This window comes from Acinonyx jubatus, chromosome D4 (assembly GCF_027475565.1).
Source record: "Acinonyx jubatus isolate Ajub_Pintada_27869175 chromosome D4, VMU_Ajub_asm_v1.0, whole genome shotgun sequence".
Taxonomy (NCBI): Eukaryota; Metazoa; Chordata; class Mammalia; order Carnivora; family Felidae; genus Acinonyx; species Acinonyx jubatus.
Window position 1 is genome coordinate 70,596,371 of NC_069391.1, and position 19,103 is coordinate 70,615,473.

The 19,103-nt window shown below is 42.5% G+C and overlaps 1 protein-coding gene across 3 annotated transcripts in view; it reads left to right on the forward strand.

The window, feature by feature from the left end:
* Positions 1–19,103, forward strand: part of TLE1 (TLE family member 1, transcriptional corepressor) — an 89,737-nt gene that overhangs the window by 24,350 nt on the left and 46,284 nt on the right. The window contains exons 5-6 of one of the 3 annotated variants that reach the window (XM_053205226.1): positions 4,196–4,258; positions 5,640–5,744. The exons of 1 other annotated variant lie outside the window; for it this stretch is intronic. In XM_053205226.1, the coding sequence (XP_053061201.1) occupies positions 4,196–4,258; positions 5,640–5,744 (168 nt within the window). The remainder of the gene's footprint in view (positions 1–4,195; positions 4,259–5,639; positions 5,745–19,103) is intronic. One more of the 3 variants, XM_053205227.1, reaches the window with a different exon arrangement.

The following is a 19,103-nucleotide window of genomic DNA, read 5'->3' on the forward strand; positions in this document are numbered from 1 at the left end:
GGCACTAAGTTTCCTTGCAAATCTGGTTTGGGGAAAGCTCTTGAACGCTGACTTAATGTTGTTGCCTTATGTGGTGTCAGAAATACAAGCACAGGGAAAGTTTATTTATAAGCGTTATGACTATTAGCAGGGACTGAATATAATCTTCAGCTTTGGGCAGGAGAAGGATTTCTAGGTGGAAAATATGGTTAGCCTTCAGGTTCCCCCCCTTCAACGCCCCCTCCCCCCCCCGGAGTTGTCCAGCCCTCGGAAGACGTAGAAGGCAGTCTTGAAAGGGTCACAGAACTTTCTCAATCCCTGCTGAAGCAGGGTCACGCGTCCAGCTTAACCTGCTTGCAAACTCTGTGGTCAGGAATTAGAAGCACAAGTGGAAAACTGCACCTTGTTAATTTGTGCTAAATGAAAGGTCTTATCAGAATATCCTTGCGTTCAGGCAAGAGGTAATACTGAAGAATTATTGTCAGTTTTTATGCTATCATCCACACTGTTTTATTTAAGGGCTGGGAAGAATGTTTATGAAACCGTCCTGGGTTGGGGGGGGTATTTTAGAACGCCCAGAGCATGCTATCAGGGAAGCAAGTGGCATCCTCGGGAGGGTAGGTACTCTCTTTGTGGAGAACCAGGGCAGCTGGAGGAATGTCGATAAGTCAGAGGTGAGATCTGAATTCAGCTTCGTGGCTCAAAATCCAGCTCACGTGTCCGAGGATAGTTTAAGATGAGGGCTTTGAGACCTGGCAGAGGAGGGGACAGCTGGGATAAGAACCTCCTCTGTTTTTCTTATTTCCATTCTTTCTCCAGATCATTTATTGCGAATTCCTGGGGCAGATGGTATGGCTTTTGATGTTTCTTCATTGGTTTGAGCTTTGATCTTTAACCTTCTTCTGTTTTTGTTCTTACCTACTCTCCCCTAATTTATATTGTCTCTGCTTTAATCTGTACTTTTCTCCTTTTGTGTTTAGTAACTTTGATATTATTAAAGGTTCGTGAGTTCATTCCATTCAGAGTCTTAACTGTCCCCTGGCAATTAAGTTTAGTTCTCCCTTAAAGCCATTTTATGTAATAACACATATAATTATTATTACAAATTACATCTTCTTAAACAAAATAAATTCCATTAACAGCCCTAGAAGAAAATTAAGAATGGCTTCTATAATTTTGGGGTGTTCTAACCCTGGCATGAAAGCCAGGAACACAGGAAAAAATTCTTTATTGTGACCACATAAAAATTTAAAGTTACTTACGGCAAAAAAATCCATAGTAAGCAAGGTTGAAAGACAAGTGGCAAGCTGGAAAAACTATGGGAAAGGGTCAATATTTGTCATATGGAAAGGAGTATTACAAAAAGCGATGAAGAAACACCAAAGGAAAAATAGAGAAAAGGACATATAATGTGGATCAATAAATAATATGAAAAGATGTTTAACTTAAGGGAAAATCTAATGCAAATAAAAATAAGGTCATTTTTTAAAATCTACTAGGTGGATAAAGATTTTAAAAAGGTCAACAAAACCCAATATTGACATTGGGTAGGAGAACAAGCCCCCTCATAGACCAATGATACTGTAAATTGTAACCTTCTCTGCTGGGTACTTTATCAGCATGCATTACAATGTAAAATATGTATACACTTTGACCTAGCATTTTCACTTCTAGCGATGCCTTTTTATTCCACACAGAGTTTGTAATTACGGAAAATTAAGTGAAGTATGAATATCTACAGATACCAGGAGTGCTTAAACACTAGCATGCTTGTATAGTGGATGGTGTTCTTTTTTTTTGATTTTTTAAGTTCATTTATTTATTTTGAGAGAGAGAGTGCCAGCGAGCACATACAAGCAGGGGAGGGGCAGAGAGAGAGGGAGAGAGAATCCCAAGCAGGACTCCCCCACCCCACCCCCTGAACTGTCAGCGAAGAGTCCAACACAAACCGTGAGATCATGACCTGAGCCGAAATCAGGAGTCAGATGCTCAACTGGCTGAGCCCCCCAGGCGCCCGTCATATGTGTATTCATTGAGTGGAAAGGTACCCATATACGTTTTTTTTTTCCTAGACATAACATATTATGGAAAAGCAGTGTTTATAATGGGACCTCTTTGTGTAGAAGTAGCTGTTTCCCCTCTGGGCTTGTGTGCACATGTATAATGAAAGTCTGGAATGATGCTTTCCAGAATCACCAAAATGTTAACTAATCATGGATGATAGACTTAAGGTTATTTTAACTTTCTTTTTTATTTCTGTATATACAGCTGTGTGTGTGCCTGTGTATGCTCAAAGTGAGCATATATCATCTCTAAAAGTGGAAAATCTTAGGAGAAATTTTGAGAAGGGGAAAATACAGAATACTGTTGGAATGTATGGAGTGGAAGCTGACGACCTACAAGTCCACAAAGGGCATCCCTACTCCTTCACACGTACCCAAACATATAGTGCAGAACCCTGTTGTGAAAGAAAGGGAAGCCCGCCCATACTTTCGAGGAGAACTATGACCTTGAGTTAGCTTGAGTGTGTGGCTGTGATCAAACGAGCTGGGTGGGGCTCACCCAGTTCTGTTTTTGCACCTGGTACAGCTTCAGCCTTTTTGCATAGATCTATTTGCCCCACTGGTTAAAGCAAGGTCACGGGTTTGCTCTCTGTGCTAGTCATTTCCCCCTTTCTTCCAAGGCAAGGTCTGTATGTAACCCTATCTCATTGGTGGTCAGGGAGAATGGTTGGGTTGGCCTAAGTCCCATCCCATAAAACCAAAGGCCTTGTTGCTCATTTAACTGGAATCATCTTGGAGGACAAAGGCAGCTCTTTTTAATGTACTTGATTACACAGTTCCCGAGTTTTCTACTTCATCTTACTTATTCCATTCTCGCTTTCTCAAGGGCATGGTCTGTGCACTTCATAATTTTCTTCTCCTCATGTTCCTTTTCATTGCCTAATTCGGTAATAGAGGTGGCATTAGTAAGCATTGACAGAAAATGATGAAATAAATAAGGTCAACGCTGGGACTCTTTTAGGATGACTTTTTTTTTTTTTTTCCAAGCGGAACTGGTTCTTCAGAGTTCGAAGAAAGCATAGCTGCTTTGCAATGCTGGAGGATGTTGGAGGTGGGGTGGGCAGGTAGATTCTCCCCTAGGCTGGAAGCAGAGCAACTTTAATTCTTCTCTTGGCCAGTTTGTTCCTTAGAGCAGAGGGACTGCTGTGGATTTGGACTCGAGGCAGGGACTTCCGCTTTCTTTACAATAGTCTGTGCCACAGACACTCAGGACACATTTTGTTATGTTCAGCTGACCCTTAGGCTCTGTCAGGAAGGTGTTTGCATTTGATGCTGAATTGTGGGCAAACTTGACAAATACCTAGAACATCTCAATATGACCCTCATGTTGGACTTGGGTTCTGTTTCAGCAATGTTTTTCTTGGCTTGTTTGAGACAGCGAGACTCAGTGAAGGCTACTAACGTTGAAGTCGAATATGAGTTGTATAACAGGTGGGACAAGCAAGGGGGCACCTGGGTGGCTCAGTGGGTTGAGCATCTGACCTCAGCTCAGGTCACAATCTCACAGTTCATGAGTTTGAGCCCCACGTCGGGCTTTGTGGTGACAGCTCAGAGCCTGGAGCCTGCTTCAGATTCTGTGTCTCCCTCTCTCTCTGCTCCTCTCCTGCTTGTGTTCTGTCTCTCTCTCTCAAAAATAAATAAACATTAAAAAAAACAAAAAAAGAGTGGGGACAAGCAGGAAGGAGGTCTGTGGGCTCCTTTCTTCTCTCTCGCTCTCGACTTTGTCTTGAAAGCTAGATGGTGTTTGACCGTGCCCCTGCCCCACTGGCCTCTGACACCAGTAGGAATAAACTTGCTGTAACAGTGTAAATGTGTGGTGGTACACCATAATTGAATAAGCGTACAAGGGGCTTGGCAATCACCAGGTTAAAGGATCATACAGCCTTAAACCATGCAGATTTCCCAACTCAATTAAACTACCCATTATCTTTTCTTTAAGTGACCAATAAAGCGTGTGGTTATGTCTTACTTTGCAAGTGGGATTAATATCTGCTGTTTATCTCCAGATAAATATTAGCAGCACAGGCTGGGAAAAGCCAGTTTTATGCCCTTGAGAGTGAGGTAGTGGAGGGCTCAAGTGTTGGGCATGAAGTTTTATCTTTCTGAACTGATTATGAAGTATACTAAACATTTATCTGGCTTTGTCTTTATAGACTGAAATCGCCAAGAGATTGAATACAATTTGTGCACAAGTCATTCCATTTCTGTCTCAGGAAGTAAGTAAAACTGTTCAGCTGTTAAAGTGCAATTATGTTGCTTCTCTGTTTGCAAATTAGCTAGTTTTAAGATGTTAATTTTATCACAAGGAACAAGTGTGAAGAACATCTGTTACAGCTGAAGTGTGTAAACCCCCTGCTATTCCATCTCACAGATCTGAGGGCACATTGTAAAAGTGGTGACAATAGCTCAACCCCAAATTAATTTTTTTTTCCTGTGGAAGACTGCAAAATGACGATCAAACAGAACAGCTTTTCTTTTCTTTGACGAGTAGTATAAGCCTGGTAGCTGCTGCTGATTCAAGTGTCCTTCCTCTAGAGAGCTTTTCCTTTGCTGCGTTTTCAGAATAGTTCCATCAGGGTTGACTTGACCATGAAAGCAGGTATCTCATTGGTCGGTCCTTTTACCTCAAGTCAGGTTGACTTCACGCTGTCCACGGAGGAAGCAGATGGATGTTCATACTCTTCAAGTTTACTTTCGGATACATGCCGATAAATGCTACACTGTTTTAAGTGTGTACAGGATGCATGTGTCTTGAGACCGAAAAGCTGTAAAAGCTTTTTGGGCCCGCAGCTAGAATACTGGGTGACTGTTCATGTTGGTATCTGCTGCTCCTTGCTGGATAGCACTCCTCTGCCTTTTCCTGCCTAAAACATCTACTTGATGTTACAAGTTCGATTTGTTAACCTTTGGCATCATGTTGTTAGACTTGAGTAATCCTGGTTTCTGCTAAAGTCTCATGCTTCCCAGAACAAAGATGTGGCTTTGTTTTTATTTGTAGGTGGAGTTGGGAGGTTTCCAGTGTGTGAACTAATTGTTGAGGGGGGTGGGGGGTCCTTCGTTTTCCCCTCAGGAGGATGAAAAATCTAAAGGCTAAAGAAGGAGAGGAATTCCCAGAGTTCCCAAAAACTGCTGGTGGGTTGAGATTTGTTGGCCAGAGAAGTAATCGAAGATTTCACGTTTAAATTTTCAGTACAGAAATGGGGGTTTTAAACTAGCTGTAAACTTTACCTGTTCAAACTTACAACAAACCCCTTTTGCAGGCCAGGGTGATCTTCCGAATCCCATACTATTGATTTTCTAAGGCTTCGGGTTATCAGTTTGGATGTCCTTTTTGACTTTTCTATCATTCCAAGCCCCAAATTCCCATCTGAAGTTAAGCGGGGACTAGTGTTGGTTAGAAATAGCGAAGTGCCCTTCTCTGTTTTCCTTTTCCTGCTGTACTTGTGTTCCGTGAAATAGCAGTAAGTGCTTGAGAACCTTCACATTTGAATCCATATTCTCCTTGATCTGCATTGCATGTGCCTTTGTGTTTTTGTTGTTGTTGGAAGGTACAGTGAAGTTCTTTGCTAACACTTTTTCTTCTCTTTGTTTTCGAAGCATCAACAACAGGTGGCCCAGGCCGTCGAGCGTGCCAAACAGGTGACCATGGCAGAGTTGAATGCCATCATCGGGGTACGTGGCCTTCCAGGTCTACCTCCTACAGTGTGTATAACCAGCTTTCATTTCTTATTAATTTGATGGCTTAATCTGTCTACCTATCTGTATAGTGTTATGTGGTTTAACATTGGCCTGTTTGATAAGTGTGGGGGAGGGGGGCTTAGGTATGGCAAGGTGTGTAGGGGAAATACAGAGAAGCATAAGGAAGGTGATAGCAACATGTTGAGGAGGGGAAGAAATACCTACTTTTCAATGGGAACATAAGTACTGTGTATCCTCTGACACTTAAATCACCCTTGCTCTATTAAATCAGGGCTTCAGGTTAGAGTTGTATATACTTCCCTTACTTCTGGCTTTTTTTATACCTTTTTTTATACCTTTGGATCACAGAGAGGTCAAGACAGGTCTCAGAATTATCCCTTCTTTGGTCATCTAGGGTATTAGACCCCATGTAACTGCTCTTTCCCTTTCTTGTGCCTCCTTCATGAATTTTTAAGTGGCACCCCAATGAAAAGAGCGCTCTCTTGCCGTTGAAGAAGTGATAATTGTCTGCCCCAGTGCTCTCTAGCCTTTCACCAGGTTTCTGCTCTCCTGCCTTGAGTTCAGTTAGCACTCCATGCTGGCGACTGCTTGTCAATCACAGGTCATTTGCTCTGCATTAATGAGCCCAGTGAACCATGCGGTCCATCCCCTGCATGAGCCCTTCCCCTGCCACTGCAGGACCCTGGACGGTTCTCATGTTTGCTGCCCTTCCAGACTAAGCCAGAGAAGTAGCTGAAACAAGGGACCATCCTTTCTGATTTTATTCATATGTGACTGCCTTGAGCGGATTCAAATCACTCATTTATCAATTTATGTTAATTGCTTGTGAGAAGATGCCCTGCTGGTCTTTATAGTTCCCTCAGACACTTTGTAATGATAATTAGACATGCTGCTGTACGGATTAAGAGTGCCATAGTCCAATGACGGCCACAGACAATGGAACCAGTTAATCCATCAGGGTTTAAAATTACATCCCAACTGGAGATGGAGAAAAAACATAAGAGCCAAGGAGGATTAAAGAATGAGCCTCAGCTTGAAAACTCTCCTTTCATCAGTTTCTCAATTGCGGATCTGCAGTCGGGTTGCCTGTGGTAAGCTATTGGCAGTCAATTAGGTGAAATAAACTGGGAGGGTGACCTTCATTTCCTTTTAATAGCTTTTTCCTCCCCGAAATGGGGAGCTTCAGTGGATTTTCAGCTTAAATTTTATTCAAGCTGCTTTATTACACTTGACAGCTTAGCTCTGCATAAACAATTCTCCCCTCCTCCTCTTTCCCCCAGACCCAGGCTCTGCCTTTCTCCCCCTTTAGATCACATTTTTGACTGTTACTTAGTGGGCTCTCTAATCACATTTCAACAAAAAACACAATTACATCTGCATTTGTCGGCTGCCTTCTGTACCCTTTTCTTGTGTAATGAATTGCTTTATTTCAGAGATCAAATCAAATATTCGCTGGTACTTTTGCATGTACCGTGTTTGATTAGCAAAGACTAATAGCAAATTGTACTTGTAGCTCGAGCACAGAAATTTTTTAACCCAAATGAATGAGGATGGAAAAGCCTGTTTTGATTAAAGAAAAACATATGCAAAGCAGTTCTCAAGTACCCAGTTAAACTTTGTGGAACATGTTTGTTTTCTGATAGTCTCTCAATTTTTACATATCATCCTCGTACCTACAAATTCTCAAAGGCAATGCCCAGTCCTACACATTAGAAAGGAGGAAATTGTATTAACCAGATGTTTATAGGTAATACCCACTTTGAATTGAATCAGAAAATAAAAATAGCAGGTTGCTCTAGGAGGGCAGATGAATCGCTAATTTTATGAATGGCTTTCATCCAGGAAACATGTTGTTGAGATTATAAAGGCAGATTAGCTCTGATAGCTAGCAACAATAACTCAAATCAGTGAATTGGGCCTAGCACAAGACTTAATGCCAATTGCATGTCTCCAGCATGTGCAGTTTTTTATAATTGTAATTTTTGGCTCAGTATATTAATTTATGTCAGAAGGCTCTTTTAAAGTTCGTAGTGATCAATAATTATCCTGCAACCGTAAGTTTCATGCTCTGGCATATGCTTGATTTTTGCTTGAAAGGAATTGTGCGCGTCCCGGAAAATTGAAGTAGCATAAAATTGGGTTGACAATTCAGTGGACCTTTGCACCCCTTCATTGAACATGCAGTATGTCAACCTGTCTCCCCAGAGGGGAGGAGGCTCCGGGAGGCTGTCTGTTCCTACAAGCAGCAGCTGCGCACAGAGTAAATGCAGCCCGGTTTGATAGCAGCTGTCAGTATTGTTCAGGAACGACTCAGGATGAAGAACAATGGGAGAGGCCACGCTCTTCGTCTGCATCGACTTTCAGGCTAAGAAAAGAAATAGTAATTTAACGGTTTAGACATCTATTACAAGTGTGAAAGATCATGAAAGAGTAGCCTTTAAAATGCAAATGAGCCGAAACATTCTCATTCCCTTTAAGGTACAATCAAGGGGGCTTACTGCTTGCTTGGCAGGGCTAAAGACATTTCTCTTTAGCAAACCTGGAAAAAGTGAAATCTTCTCAAGGACACCAAGCTTCTAAGGTAGGCTCAACTTGTGTCCTGGGACTCTGGACGGTCTTGGAGGAGGACGAGAGAGGTTCAATTTTTTGTGTCCTTGAGTGAATTAATGATGCCCATTTCTCAGCAGCGTAGCAAACTTAGTTCTCGTACCTGACAAAAAACACTGAATTTTAAATCTTTTCCGCTACAGATAGCACCTGCCTTTAACTTACAGATTACTGGTATTTAAGAAAGATAAGTCTCTTTGATACTTGATATTTGGAGAAACTATTGAAATAGTTTGGCCATACTTTTTTTTTCAACAGTTTCACTGATAGCGTATTTGGTAATTGGTGGAATAATTGCAACCCTGATTCCTGAATTTTGCTTTTTATAAGCTCTTTTGCTATTAAACAAGTTACGTTCTTGTAGCAATAGAAAGTATTTAATAATGCAGAAATCTTAATAGGCACAGTGTTTATTTGGTTTGACACAGCTCACTTGTGCTTTAGAAAACAGGTGGGAAGGGAAACTTACTGGAGGCCTTGATTTTTTTTTTTTTTTATTTAATCAATTAAATTTATTTATTTTTTACATCAGGACAGTCTCCATGATGTAAGCAGTCTTCCTCAAAAGATTTTTTTTCTTTGGGGCACGTGGGTGGCTCAGTCGGTTGAGCATCCGACTTCAGCTCAGGTCATGATCTCACAGCTTGTGAGTTCAGGCCCCACATCGGGCTCTGTGCTGACAGCTCAGGGCCTGGAGCCTGTTTCACATTCGGTGTCTCCCTCTCTCTCTCCTTCTAACCCACTCACATTCTGTCTCTGTCTCTCTCAAAAATAAATAAACATTAAAAAAAAATTTAGAAGAATTTTTTTTCTTTTTCCAATTTAGAATTCTGTTAAAAATGCTCAAAACAAGATAGGTTTTTAGATGACAACAGTTTTGGGAATAGTTAACGTCTTCCTGAAGGCAGGGAAAATGATTCAAGGACTCTTCAAGATCACCTTTCCTTATAATATTTGGGGAGTTTGGCACTAAGAACTTTTCTTCTACTTGCTATAATAATAATTGATTTTCATTGAGATTAATTTCCAGATAATTAGTGTTATCTTTTAATGGGTTTATGTCACATGTAATTAATATAGATCACGTAGATGCATATATATTTGTACATATGGGCTTTTTAAAAAATTGAGGTATATTTTATATTGTTCTAAATTGCACCAATCTTTTTTTTTTTTTAATTAAAAAAAGTGTTTATTTATTTTTTGAGAGAGAGTGAGTCAGTGAGGGGCAGAGAGAACCAGGGACACAGGATCCCAAGTGGGCTCTGTGCTGACAGCAGCAAGCCCGATGCAGGGCTCAAACTCATGAACTGTGAGATCATGATCTGAGCCAAAGTTGGATGCTCAACTGACAGAGCCACCCAGGTGACCCACACCAATCTTTTTTTTTTTGTTTTTTTTTTAAGGTTTATTTATTTATCTTAGAGAGAGAGAGCAGGAGGGGCAGAGAGAGAGGGAGATGGGGAGAATCTCAAGCAGGCTCCCTGCTCTCAGTGCAGAGCCTGACTTGGGTCTCACATTTAGGGACCATGAGATCATGACCTGAGGCAAAATCAAGAGTTGGATGCTTAACTGACTGAGCCACCCTGGTGCTCGTGAATTGCACCTATCTTACACATATAGATCACTTTGGTGTGTGCACATACCCTGTACCCCACACTACTTTCGCAGTGCAAGTTTTCTCTTTCACCCCAGGAAGTTCCCTTGTACCTTTTCTCAGCCAGTGTTTCTCTACTCCCAAAGAAAGATGGTTTTTGTTTGTTTTTTGTTGTTGTTTTTGTTTTTTTGAGAGAGGAAGAGAAAATCTAAAGCAGGCTCCACACACAGCATGGAGCATGACTCGGGGCTCCATCTCACAGCCATGAGATCATGACCTGAACTGAAATCAAGAGTCAGACGCTTCACCAACTGAGCCAGCCAGGCGCCCGGTTGCTTTTTGATGAGCCACCCAGGTGCCCCAGTTGCTTTTTGATTGAAAAATAAAAAATGATTGGCCAAGTGTAATTTAAAACAAAACAAAACAAACCCTGCATGATTGTGTGTCCGCTTCCATCCGAGTACTGGCTGCCCAACTTCATGGTGTTCTGTGCTCATCTTTCTAAGAGCATTTGCCTTGTGTTACCTTGGATAGAGCATAGGTCTAGGATCAAATGGACTTAAGTAGGACGCTTGGTGCTACCACTCTGTAGCCTTATGACCCTGTACAGTCAGTTAACCTCCTTCAGTGTCACCATCTATAGATGGATAATACCTTCTACCTTGCATGGCTTTTGTGGGGATAAGACCTTGACTGGCAGCCTTTACCCAGCATGGTGTCCTGACTCCTTGAACTGCAGTTCTGTCTGCCTTGTCTCTAAGTACCTGCAGCAGATCTGTGAGTCCATTTGGCTAAGTGCCCATGAGGGGTGATGGCTGCAAGTAGCGGGTCACCTCCCCTTTTGTCTTTTCTAGTGGTTACATGGGGTGTCGGTGTTTGAGATTAGACCCATCCAGACGCTCTGCTCCTGCCATTCCGTTGTCGTGCATGAATGACTTTTAATAAGGAGGCAGCAGTGAAGAAATGTTGGCTATTTGACTTTAGATGAGCAAAATTAAGGTTCAAAACAGGAAAAAGTTAAATTTGGGGAACAGATGGAGAGAAAATTGAGAAGCAAAAGTGAGGATAAGACCCCGTTGGCTTCCTTAAGAGGAAGGGAAACAAGGCTTTCGCTGGCACTGAGGGATTGCACAGATCATTGTGATGGAATTGGAAAGAGAGAGAGGAGGTGACCAGATGACCGGGGCGGGGTTGCCCTTCCCATACCACAGAATGCCTGATATTTGATAGCTGCCCGAGTGCTGACGTGTTGGATGTAAGAACATTTGAGCAATTTCCCGTAGCAATGCCTGTGAACTTCAGGAACTCCGAACATTTAGGGTTAATGTAGGCCACCTTGTTTTTCCTTTCTTGTTTATTTGGATCTTGTCTGACTTAATTTTCCATGAATAGAACTTCTGCCAAGGCCTTTGAAGCTGCAGTTACTGGTCAGATGTGTATATTCCTGCTTCATAGGCAAACTTATAATTCTCTATATTTTGAAACAACTCAGTATGAAACGAAAGAAGTCTGGGGGCTTTTATGATGTCTGACTATCTATGTTTGTGTAGGGGATGGCTATGAATACAAACTCCTGATGTGTCTGTAGTAGACTTCCTGCCTTTAAGAGATTGAGTTGTAGATCTACAGGCTCCCCATTGTTGCATGAGGTGATTGGTTTAAGGATTAGCAAAATGTTGGATTATTTTTCTCCTCCGGCTGTAGCTGTCAGCTATCTATAGGATTGTAGTGTGTGAAGTTTAAGAGGATGAGGTTAGCCTCTTATTCTTATGAGTATGCAGTTAATCCCTGGAAAGCCCATCAATAACCCAGCTGTAAGTTTCTTTATAAAGCAAATTTGCCCTAGGAGAATAATGCATAGCCTGCTACCAAGAGGAGAAAATGAAATGGCTACAACAAGCGTGGATCTTCTAGCTCTGCTAACTTACATTTAGTGATATACCCTCCACCTAAATTCTAGTGGTCCAGCCCGTTTATTAATTTTCCAAGGAGAAGGAGCAATATTGCAAAGTCTGTTACATGTATCCCACTTCTTTGGTTCAGGTTAGATTTTTACTGAGAGTTTATGTAGGTATGTCTGCCAAATGCAGGGCTTGGCTTCAAAGTCTGGGTTCTTCCGAACAGTCTGTGTGCTTTTTAGTTATTAGAAAACTTGTTGAGGCATTGTTTACTTTTTCATTTACCCGCATCTATTCATGTGATCTGTACTTGATTCCTTGGAAGAAGACATCATCATGTTTTCTCTCTTTTCAGAGTAGAAAGTAGAGCACCCCATGTTAAGAGTTCGAATTTTGAGCAGACGAGGTAGCCGAGTGGTTAAGGCGATGGACTGCTAAGAGTTAGATTTTGGTGTTTTTTTAAAGTTGATGTATAATTTACATACCATAACATTCGCTCTTCTAAAGCATACAAATCAGTGGGTTTTAGTATATTCACAAACTTGTGCAGCCATCACTGCTAATTCTAGAACATTTTTATCACTTCAAAAAGAAACCGCATGTCCATTAGCAGTTACTCCCCATGCCTCCCACCCCCCAGTCCCTGCAACCACCTATCTTTCTGTCTCTATGGGTTTGCCTGTTCCGAACATTTCATGGAAAAGGAATCCTATAACATGTGGCCTTTTGTGTCTGGGTTCTTGCACTTTGCATGAAGTTTTCAAGGTTTATTCATGTAGCATGTACTGTAACCCTTTTTACTCGTGAATAATATTCCGTTGTACCAATATATCACATGTATTAATCCAGTCATCAGTTGATGGACATTTAGGTTGTTTCCACCTTTTGGCTGTTACGAATAAAACACAGTGAATGTTGTGTACATGCCGTGTGGACGCATTTTCTTCTCTTGTGAGTCTAAGCCTACAAGTGTAATCGCCGAGTTACGTGGTTACTCTGTTTAACTTTTTGAGCAATCGCCAGATTGTTTCTTAAAGTAGTGGATGGGAATTCCAGTTTTTCGACATTTTCTCCAACATTTGTTCTTGTCCATCTTTTTGATGCTAGCCCTTCCAGTGGGTGTAACATGGTATCTTGTTTGTGATTTAGATTTGCATTTCCCTGATGGCTACTGACATTGAACATCTTTTCATCAAAACTTTACATGGTTTTAGAAGTGGATCTACCTAGGGGTGCTTGGGTGGCTCAGTCGGTTGAGCATCTGACTCTTGATCTCTCCTCAGGTCATGATCTCACCAGTGATTTATGAGTTCAAGCCCCACGTTAGGCTCCACGCAGCACAGAGCCTCTTGGGCTTCTGTCTCTCCTCTCTGCCTCTCCCCAACTTGTTTTTTTTCCTCTCTCTGTCTCTCTCTCAAAACTAAATAAATACTAAAAAAAAGAAGTGGATCTACCTAAATAAACATGGTGTTTTAAAACTTACTCTAATTCAGGCCTTTCAGTCCTAGTGCTCTCTGAGTATTGTCACCACTGTAGCCGTCATCTAGGGCAGGTGGGACGAATGAGGAAGTCGGTGATGATGCAGGATGAGTTGGCTTTTGTGGATTCTCTGAAATGCAGAAAAAATAAAGATGAGTTCAGACCCTCTTTAGAAATTTCGCCCTTCATCCTGGTGCCTGCCTTCATATAGGCTGTCCATTTTGCCTGCATCATTTTCTGTGCGCTCCTGCATTGAGATGAGGCCTTGAAGTGGATTGGGTTTTGGTGGTGGTGGTGGTGGTGGTGGTGGTGGTGGTGGTGGTGGTGGTGGTGGTGGTGGTGGTGTGTGTGTGTGTGTTTTAAACTGTGTTCAAGTGGCTTGAGAATTCTTGGCCCCAGTAAGCAGTTTCTGCCTGTTTATCACCCTCGCCCCTCTTCATGAGAGAGGCCATTCACATAACGGGAGGTTTTCAGGTGACTCCTATAGTAGTGTCCTTGATGCTTCTGCTCCCATACAGCTCTTTCCCACTCTCCCTGCTTGTTTACTGTAGCATGCCAATTTTCTTTTTCTGCAGTCTCCCAAGATAAGAACTGAGTGTTTTAAAGAACAGGGAAATAGAAATCGAGGAAGAATGATTTGGAGAGAACTGTCAACAAATGCTACTTTTCACATTTTTTTTTCCCTTTAAAAGTGTTTAAATACCAAACACCATAAATGCCACTTACTGTCACGCTTTTAGCATTAGAGATGCTATTTTGGGCCATGGTCTTAGTTCTGGTTGGGTTCAGTTTGTGATCTTGTGACGTGGTTTTCCCTAAGGTTATAAAGCGGGTTAACTTTCAAAAATTCAAGTTGATTCTGTAGTCGGTGATAAAGAGCTTAGCAATCTGGTGAGGTTAAGGTGGGCGTTAGCCTTCTTTTTCTTTCTGGGTGTCCTTTCCAGTTGTACAGGCAGCTCTGTGGCGATAAAGCATGTGCTACAGCTGTTTCAGAAAGAAAACTGTAGAAACCACTACAGCATTACATTAAAGCTGGGAATGTAAACAGCAAAGTCAATTTCATTATAGTAACATAATTGACCCAGGCTGCACTAGGTAAAATGGGAATTAAAATTCTGAGTGCGTGGCTGTTGTTTGACATGGATGAGGTGACTTTATTCTTTGTGGGTTTTCATTATCATTAACTCAGGGTTTGGTGTTTGTTTTACTTGTCTCGCTCCCAGCCTGTCCACATTGTTTGGGTAAGAGCAAGTGCATGTCTCTCCTTCTGTCAACACCGAAACCTTTACAGAACCACCTGAGAGGCGCAAAAACACCAGTATCTGGAAGTTTCCAGTGTAGCTGTTGTACCTTTTTTTTTTTTCTTTTGCCTTTTTTTTCCCCCCCAGTGTAGTTTTTTTAAAATTGTTTGATGAAATGTGAACTTTTTCCCCATTGTTTTCTTTTAAAATACTAGTCAGCTCTGGGAAGCAGATGCTTGTTTTGTGAGTTTTGACAGGGTATTTCATGGCGATGAAGGGACAGTGAACAATTGAATGCTGGAAAGCGTTTTTATTTTTTTAAGCAACAATTTGTCAGGTCACTTGCTGTATAATAACATGAATTCTAATGTAATGGGGCAGGATTCCAGCTTCGATCTAGACTAAAAGTTTTCAGCCTCTGCACGGTTGACATTTTGAGCTTGTTAATTCTCTGTGGTGGGTGGGAGGGGGCTGTCCTGTGCATTGTAGGATATTTAACAGCACTCCTCCCACCCCCACAATTCCTCCAGGTGTGACAACTGTAAATGTCTCTATACATTGCCAGATGTCCCTAGGGTGGGGAAAGGAGGGTGTCAAAATTGCTGTTTGAGAACCACTGGTTGTCTGAGAAACCACCTGCATTGCTAAAAATGACCATTGCTCATCCAAAATATCTTTTCTGGTAGCTTGACAAGCTTTTTGCCTGTGTGTCCTGTGCTGTATAAATCTGCAAGCATTAACTAAAAAAAAAAGAAAAAAAAGGTTTACTAATTAGTATAAGATAACCAGGAAGTGGAAGGTTGGATTTTCTCACCCTTGCTGTCATGTTGAGAAACATCTCAGTTTCCCCATTGATCTATGCAGGTTTGGGTCTATGGAAGACCGATGCATGTAGGTTCCTGTAGTTGGTAGAGCCTTTGGAGGTTTTTTGTTTGTTTTGTTTTTTTGAGGTTTTCCTGGCTGTATGGCAATGTCAGTATCACTTTTGTTGTAAAATACATTTTTCAGGTAGCATTCATGCTATCCCATTCCCCCCCCCCCCCCCCCCCCATTTTGGTGAAGGTGGCGATCACTGGATTGTTTCCAGTGAGCCCTGTTGAGAGAAAATGTCCTTTCAAAGACACACGGTGCAGGTGGGCTGCTCTTTTGGACTTAATTGTTTACTCTCCTGGATGTGGTCCTTGTGTGCATTCCAATATGTGTGTGATGTTCAGAAATAACACTTTTTATTTGTTAAGCATCTTCTTCTGCAAGAAGCCATAGCTGCCACTGTTCCAGGCTTAATTCTTTGCAAGCTTCTTGGAAGAGAGCTGGAACAAAAGAGATCCTTCTTTTTCAAACATAGGGACGGAGGATTGGGGATTGGAGACTAGAGAGTGGGGCTCATGAGACACAAATCTAAGAACACGTTTCCATCTGTCACTGCTGTTAAGGCTTCATGGTAAAGGTGGATTTATCTCTGGTAAACGTCCAGTGGTGAAGGTGGATTGTCTCAGGATATGTGGCATTATATACCCACAGGAGCATCCCCTTACCTGGGAAGGGAGAGACATGGGAGGTCTTTGTTGGAGGAGATCACCTCTTCCTTCCTCTTGCTTGGGAGAACACTCTATCTAACTGCTTGTGAACAGGGCTGGGCTGCTGGGTCATAGGAGAAATACTGTTCTAGGGAATGAAAGGCTTATAATCCTCACTGTGGCTGTGAGCCCGTGTAAGCCACTCTCTTCTCTGCGAAATGGGATCTGTGATGCCCACCCTTCTTGCCTTGGGTGTGTTCTGAGCTGAGGCCATGTAGTGGACACGAAGATATCTAGGAGTGCTGCATGGCAGGAAAAGAAGTAGAATGTGAGGCCACAGAATCCACGTTCCCTGGATCCACAGCATCTTCGGTAGTTGTGATCCATCCTGTCACTGCTTAGTACTCCTTCCAGTTTGATAGGATTTTGCTTTAAAAGAGGGAAGAAATGTGGCTAAGCTAGGGATGGAGGAACTTGGTTGCCTCCAGTAATGAACAGGGAGCTTTCTTCAAGAGGAGGGGAGTTTCCCCAGGGCCTATTAGGCTGTTGGATATCCCTGTTGATAGTTATTCGCTTAAATGTTGGGTTTAATCACGTGGGTCTACTTCACAGCTGTGGTGAAGCCCCTTTATTATATAAGCTAGTTTTTCTTTTTACTGATATATCAGACAATGCTTTCTAGTTCATCTTTCTCAAAACCAACTTGGGTTTGGCAGAAAAGCTCTACTTCTCGGGTATCCACACATTTGCTTCAAGTATGCCTTTGCTGTGACATAAAATCGCACCTCCAGGAACATTTTTTGGTGACTCTGTTCTGGATTTTTGGGGGAACGGGGTGTGCAGGGAGGGGTGAAAGGGTGGTGGCCTCCACCCGGTAGTTAAATCCCTTCCCCTCTGCTTGGCCTCTCTCATCTTGTAATCCGTGCCGTGCTTAATTACCCCGTTGCACTTGCTTGTGTATGCATCATTGCCTTTCCCTCCCAGAAGCCGGACATAGCTCTTATTCTCCAAGTAATGATAGCAATTGCTGGTAGGGCAGACCTGTTCCTCATCCTTCTCCGAGCACATTTCTTATGGCAGGTGTCTAGTTCCTAATTAAGCGCTAATGAGCATGCCTAGTGGACCATGAGCCTGCTGCCAGCCCCTCCAGTTTTATGTCTTGCTATTGCCAAGCTCTTAAAAGGTGACAGAGCAAGAATTAGTGTCTTTGGGATGACAGGAAGGTGATTTTATGCATAAAGAAATTGTTATTATGATCTCAGATGGTGAATGAGGAGTTTATAAATACTTTGCAAGGATACTATCAATGCCGCCTGCTCTGACCTCTCCCCCTTTCCACTTTTCCTCTGTTTAGCACTGTGCTCCCCTCGGAAGGATTGGGAGTGTCAAGAGAAGGTTGGCTCCCAAAGATTTTTTTAAAAGACGCTAGGAGTGGTTGAAAATTTATTGTAAACTGACTGAGACACCAATTTCTGGCTTTAAGATGCTGTTTTCTCTCACTCTGGAGGGCGGGAAGCATATTTAGGATTCAATTAAGGACCAGTGGTCTGGGTAGAAATTACTGAAGATCTGGCGTGAAGATTTAATGTATTCAGTACACGCGAGGGGGTAATAAATAAACGAGTAATTGAGTCCCAGGGAAGTGAGCACAAATCAGAATCTTAAGAATTTTCTAACATTACACCTTAGAAATTGAGCTTTAATCGTTTTTACTGTCTCATCAAAAATGAGTTTTATGTTGGACAGCTGAAATGTGGCCAGATTTATGGCTCAGGGGCCATTTCGTGGATACTTTTTCATTTACTACAACATGCTCTTAAATATAATATATGAGAGTAATGGTACTTTTCAGTGTGAACAGATTTCTAACTTCTGGAATGGGTTAAGGGATAGAGGCAAAGGCATTGGGAGTGGGGATTTGGGTCACCGTGGGTAGAGTCCACACAACAGGGGAGAGTGTGTTCCTTGTCAAGGCCTCTCAGTGTTGTCCTCTGTGACACTTACAGGGGTGGGTTTAGGGAAAGGAAGCAATAAACAAAGTGTCATGTTATGGTTTCTTCCAGCTATCACAGTGTGGCCCTTGGTGCCTCCCTCTGTGTGTGGTGGGATGAGGGCAGCCTTGAGGGGCATTGCTACATGACCCCACTCCCCTCCCGCCTGGTGGGACAACCTTGGCAGTTCAGTCAACACCCTGAGCCTCCGTTCCTTCTGTGAAATGGGAATGTTAGTACTTCCTCCTACTTGTGTGAGGGCTTGTGAAATAAGGACCCAGGAGTACTTGGGAGGGGAGGGGATATGCCTAAGATGCTGATTCTTTCTTCAGCCTTCCATTAATTTAAGGTAGTATTTTGGTTATGTCTCCTCATACCGCTGTGGTAATTTAGCACAAGAATATTGGGGAAACAGGGTCACCTCATGTCACTAGTCCCTGGTGACTGGTTGAGAGTAGAGTTACGGTCTGTGGGGTGCACATCTGCGCCTCCCCTACTTTAACTTTCCTGAAATCAGGAAGAGTCTCACCTTCAGCAACACACTGTGTTTCGTCCCTGGAGGCGTGGAGAGATGGATCTAACATTGGAGTGCCTACCCACTAGCCCAGCTCACTGCTGGTCATCGACACTGTGCCAGGAGGACCTGTGCCAGAAGGAGGCAGTGTAGATAGAGCTCCGAGTCTGGGGAAGATGGGGAGAGGTAACTGTGTAGGTGGAAGCTTTTGATGAACTGAAAACACTAATCACATTTTTTCCTTTTCTCCCTTTTGTGTCTTTGTTCTTTTCATGTGTTTGTTGAACCTCCTGTTTTGTTTCCTCCATTCTCTCATGTCGTGGGTATTTGTCCTCTGGATGTTGCTGTGCCACTGCCACCTCTTCCCTCATCTTCTCCCCCTTGCTGTCTCATCACCTCTTCTCCTTCCTCTTCCCTCTCCTCCCCCTCTTTTCTCTCCTCCAATCCCTTCCTCCTGTACTTCCTCTCTCACCTCCTCCCCTTCCTCACATCTCTTCCTTCCCCTTCTCCCTCCCTTC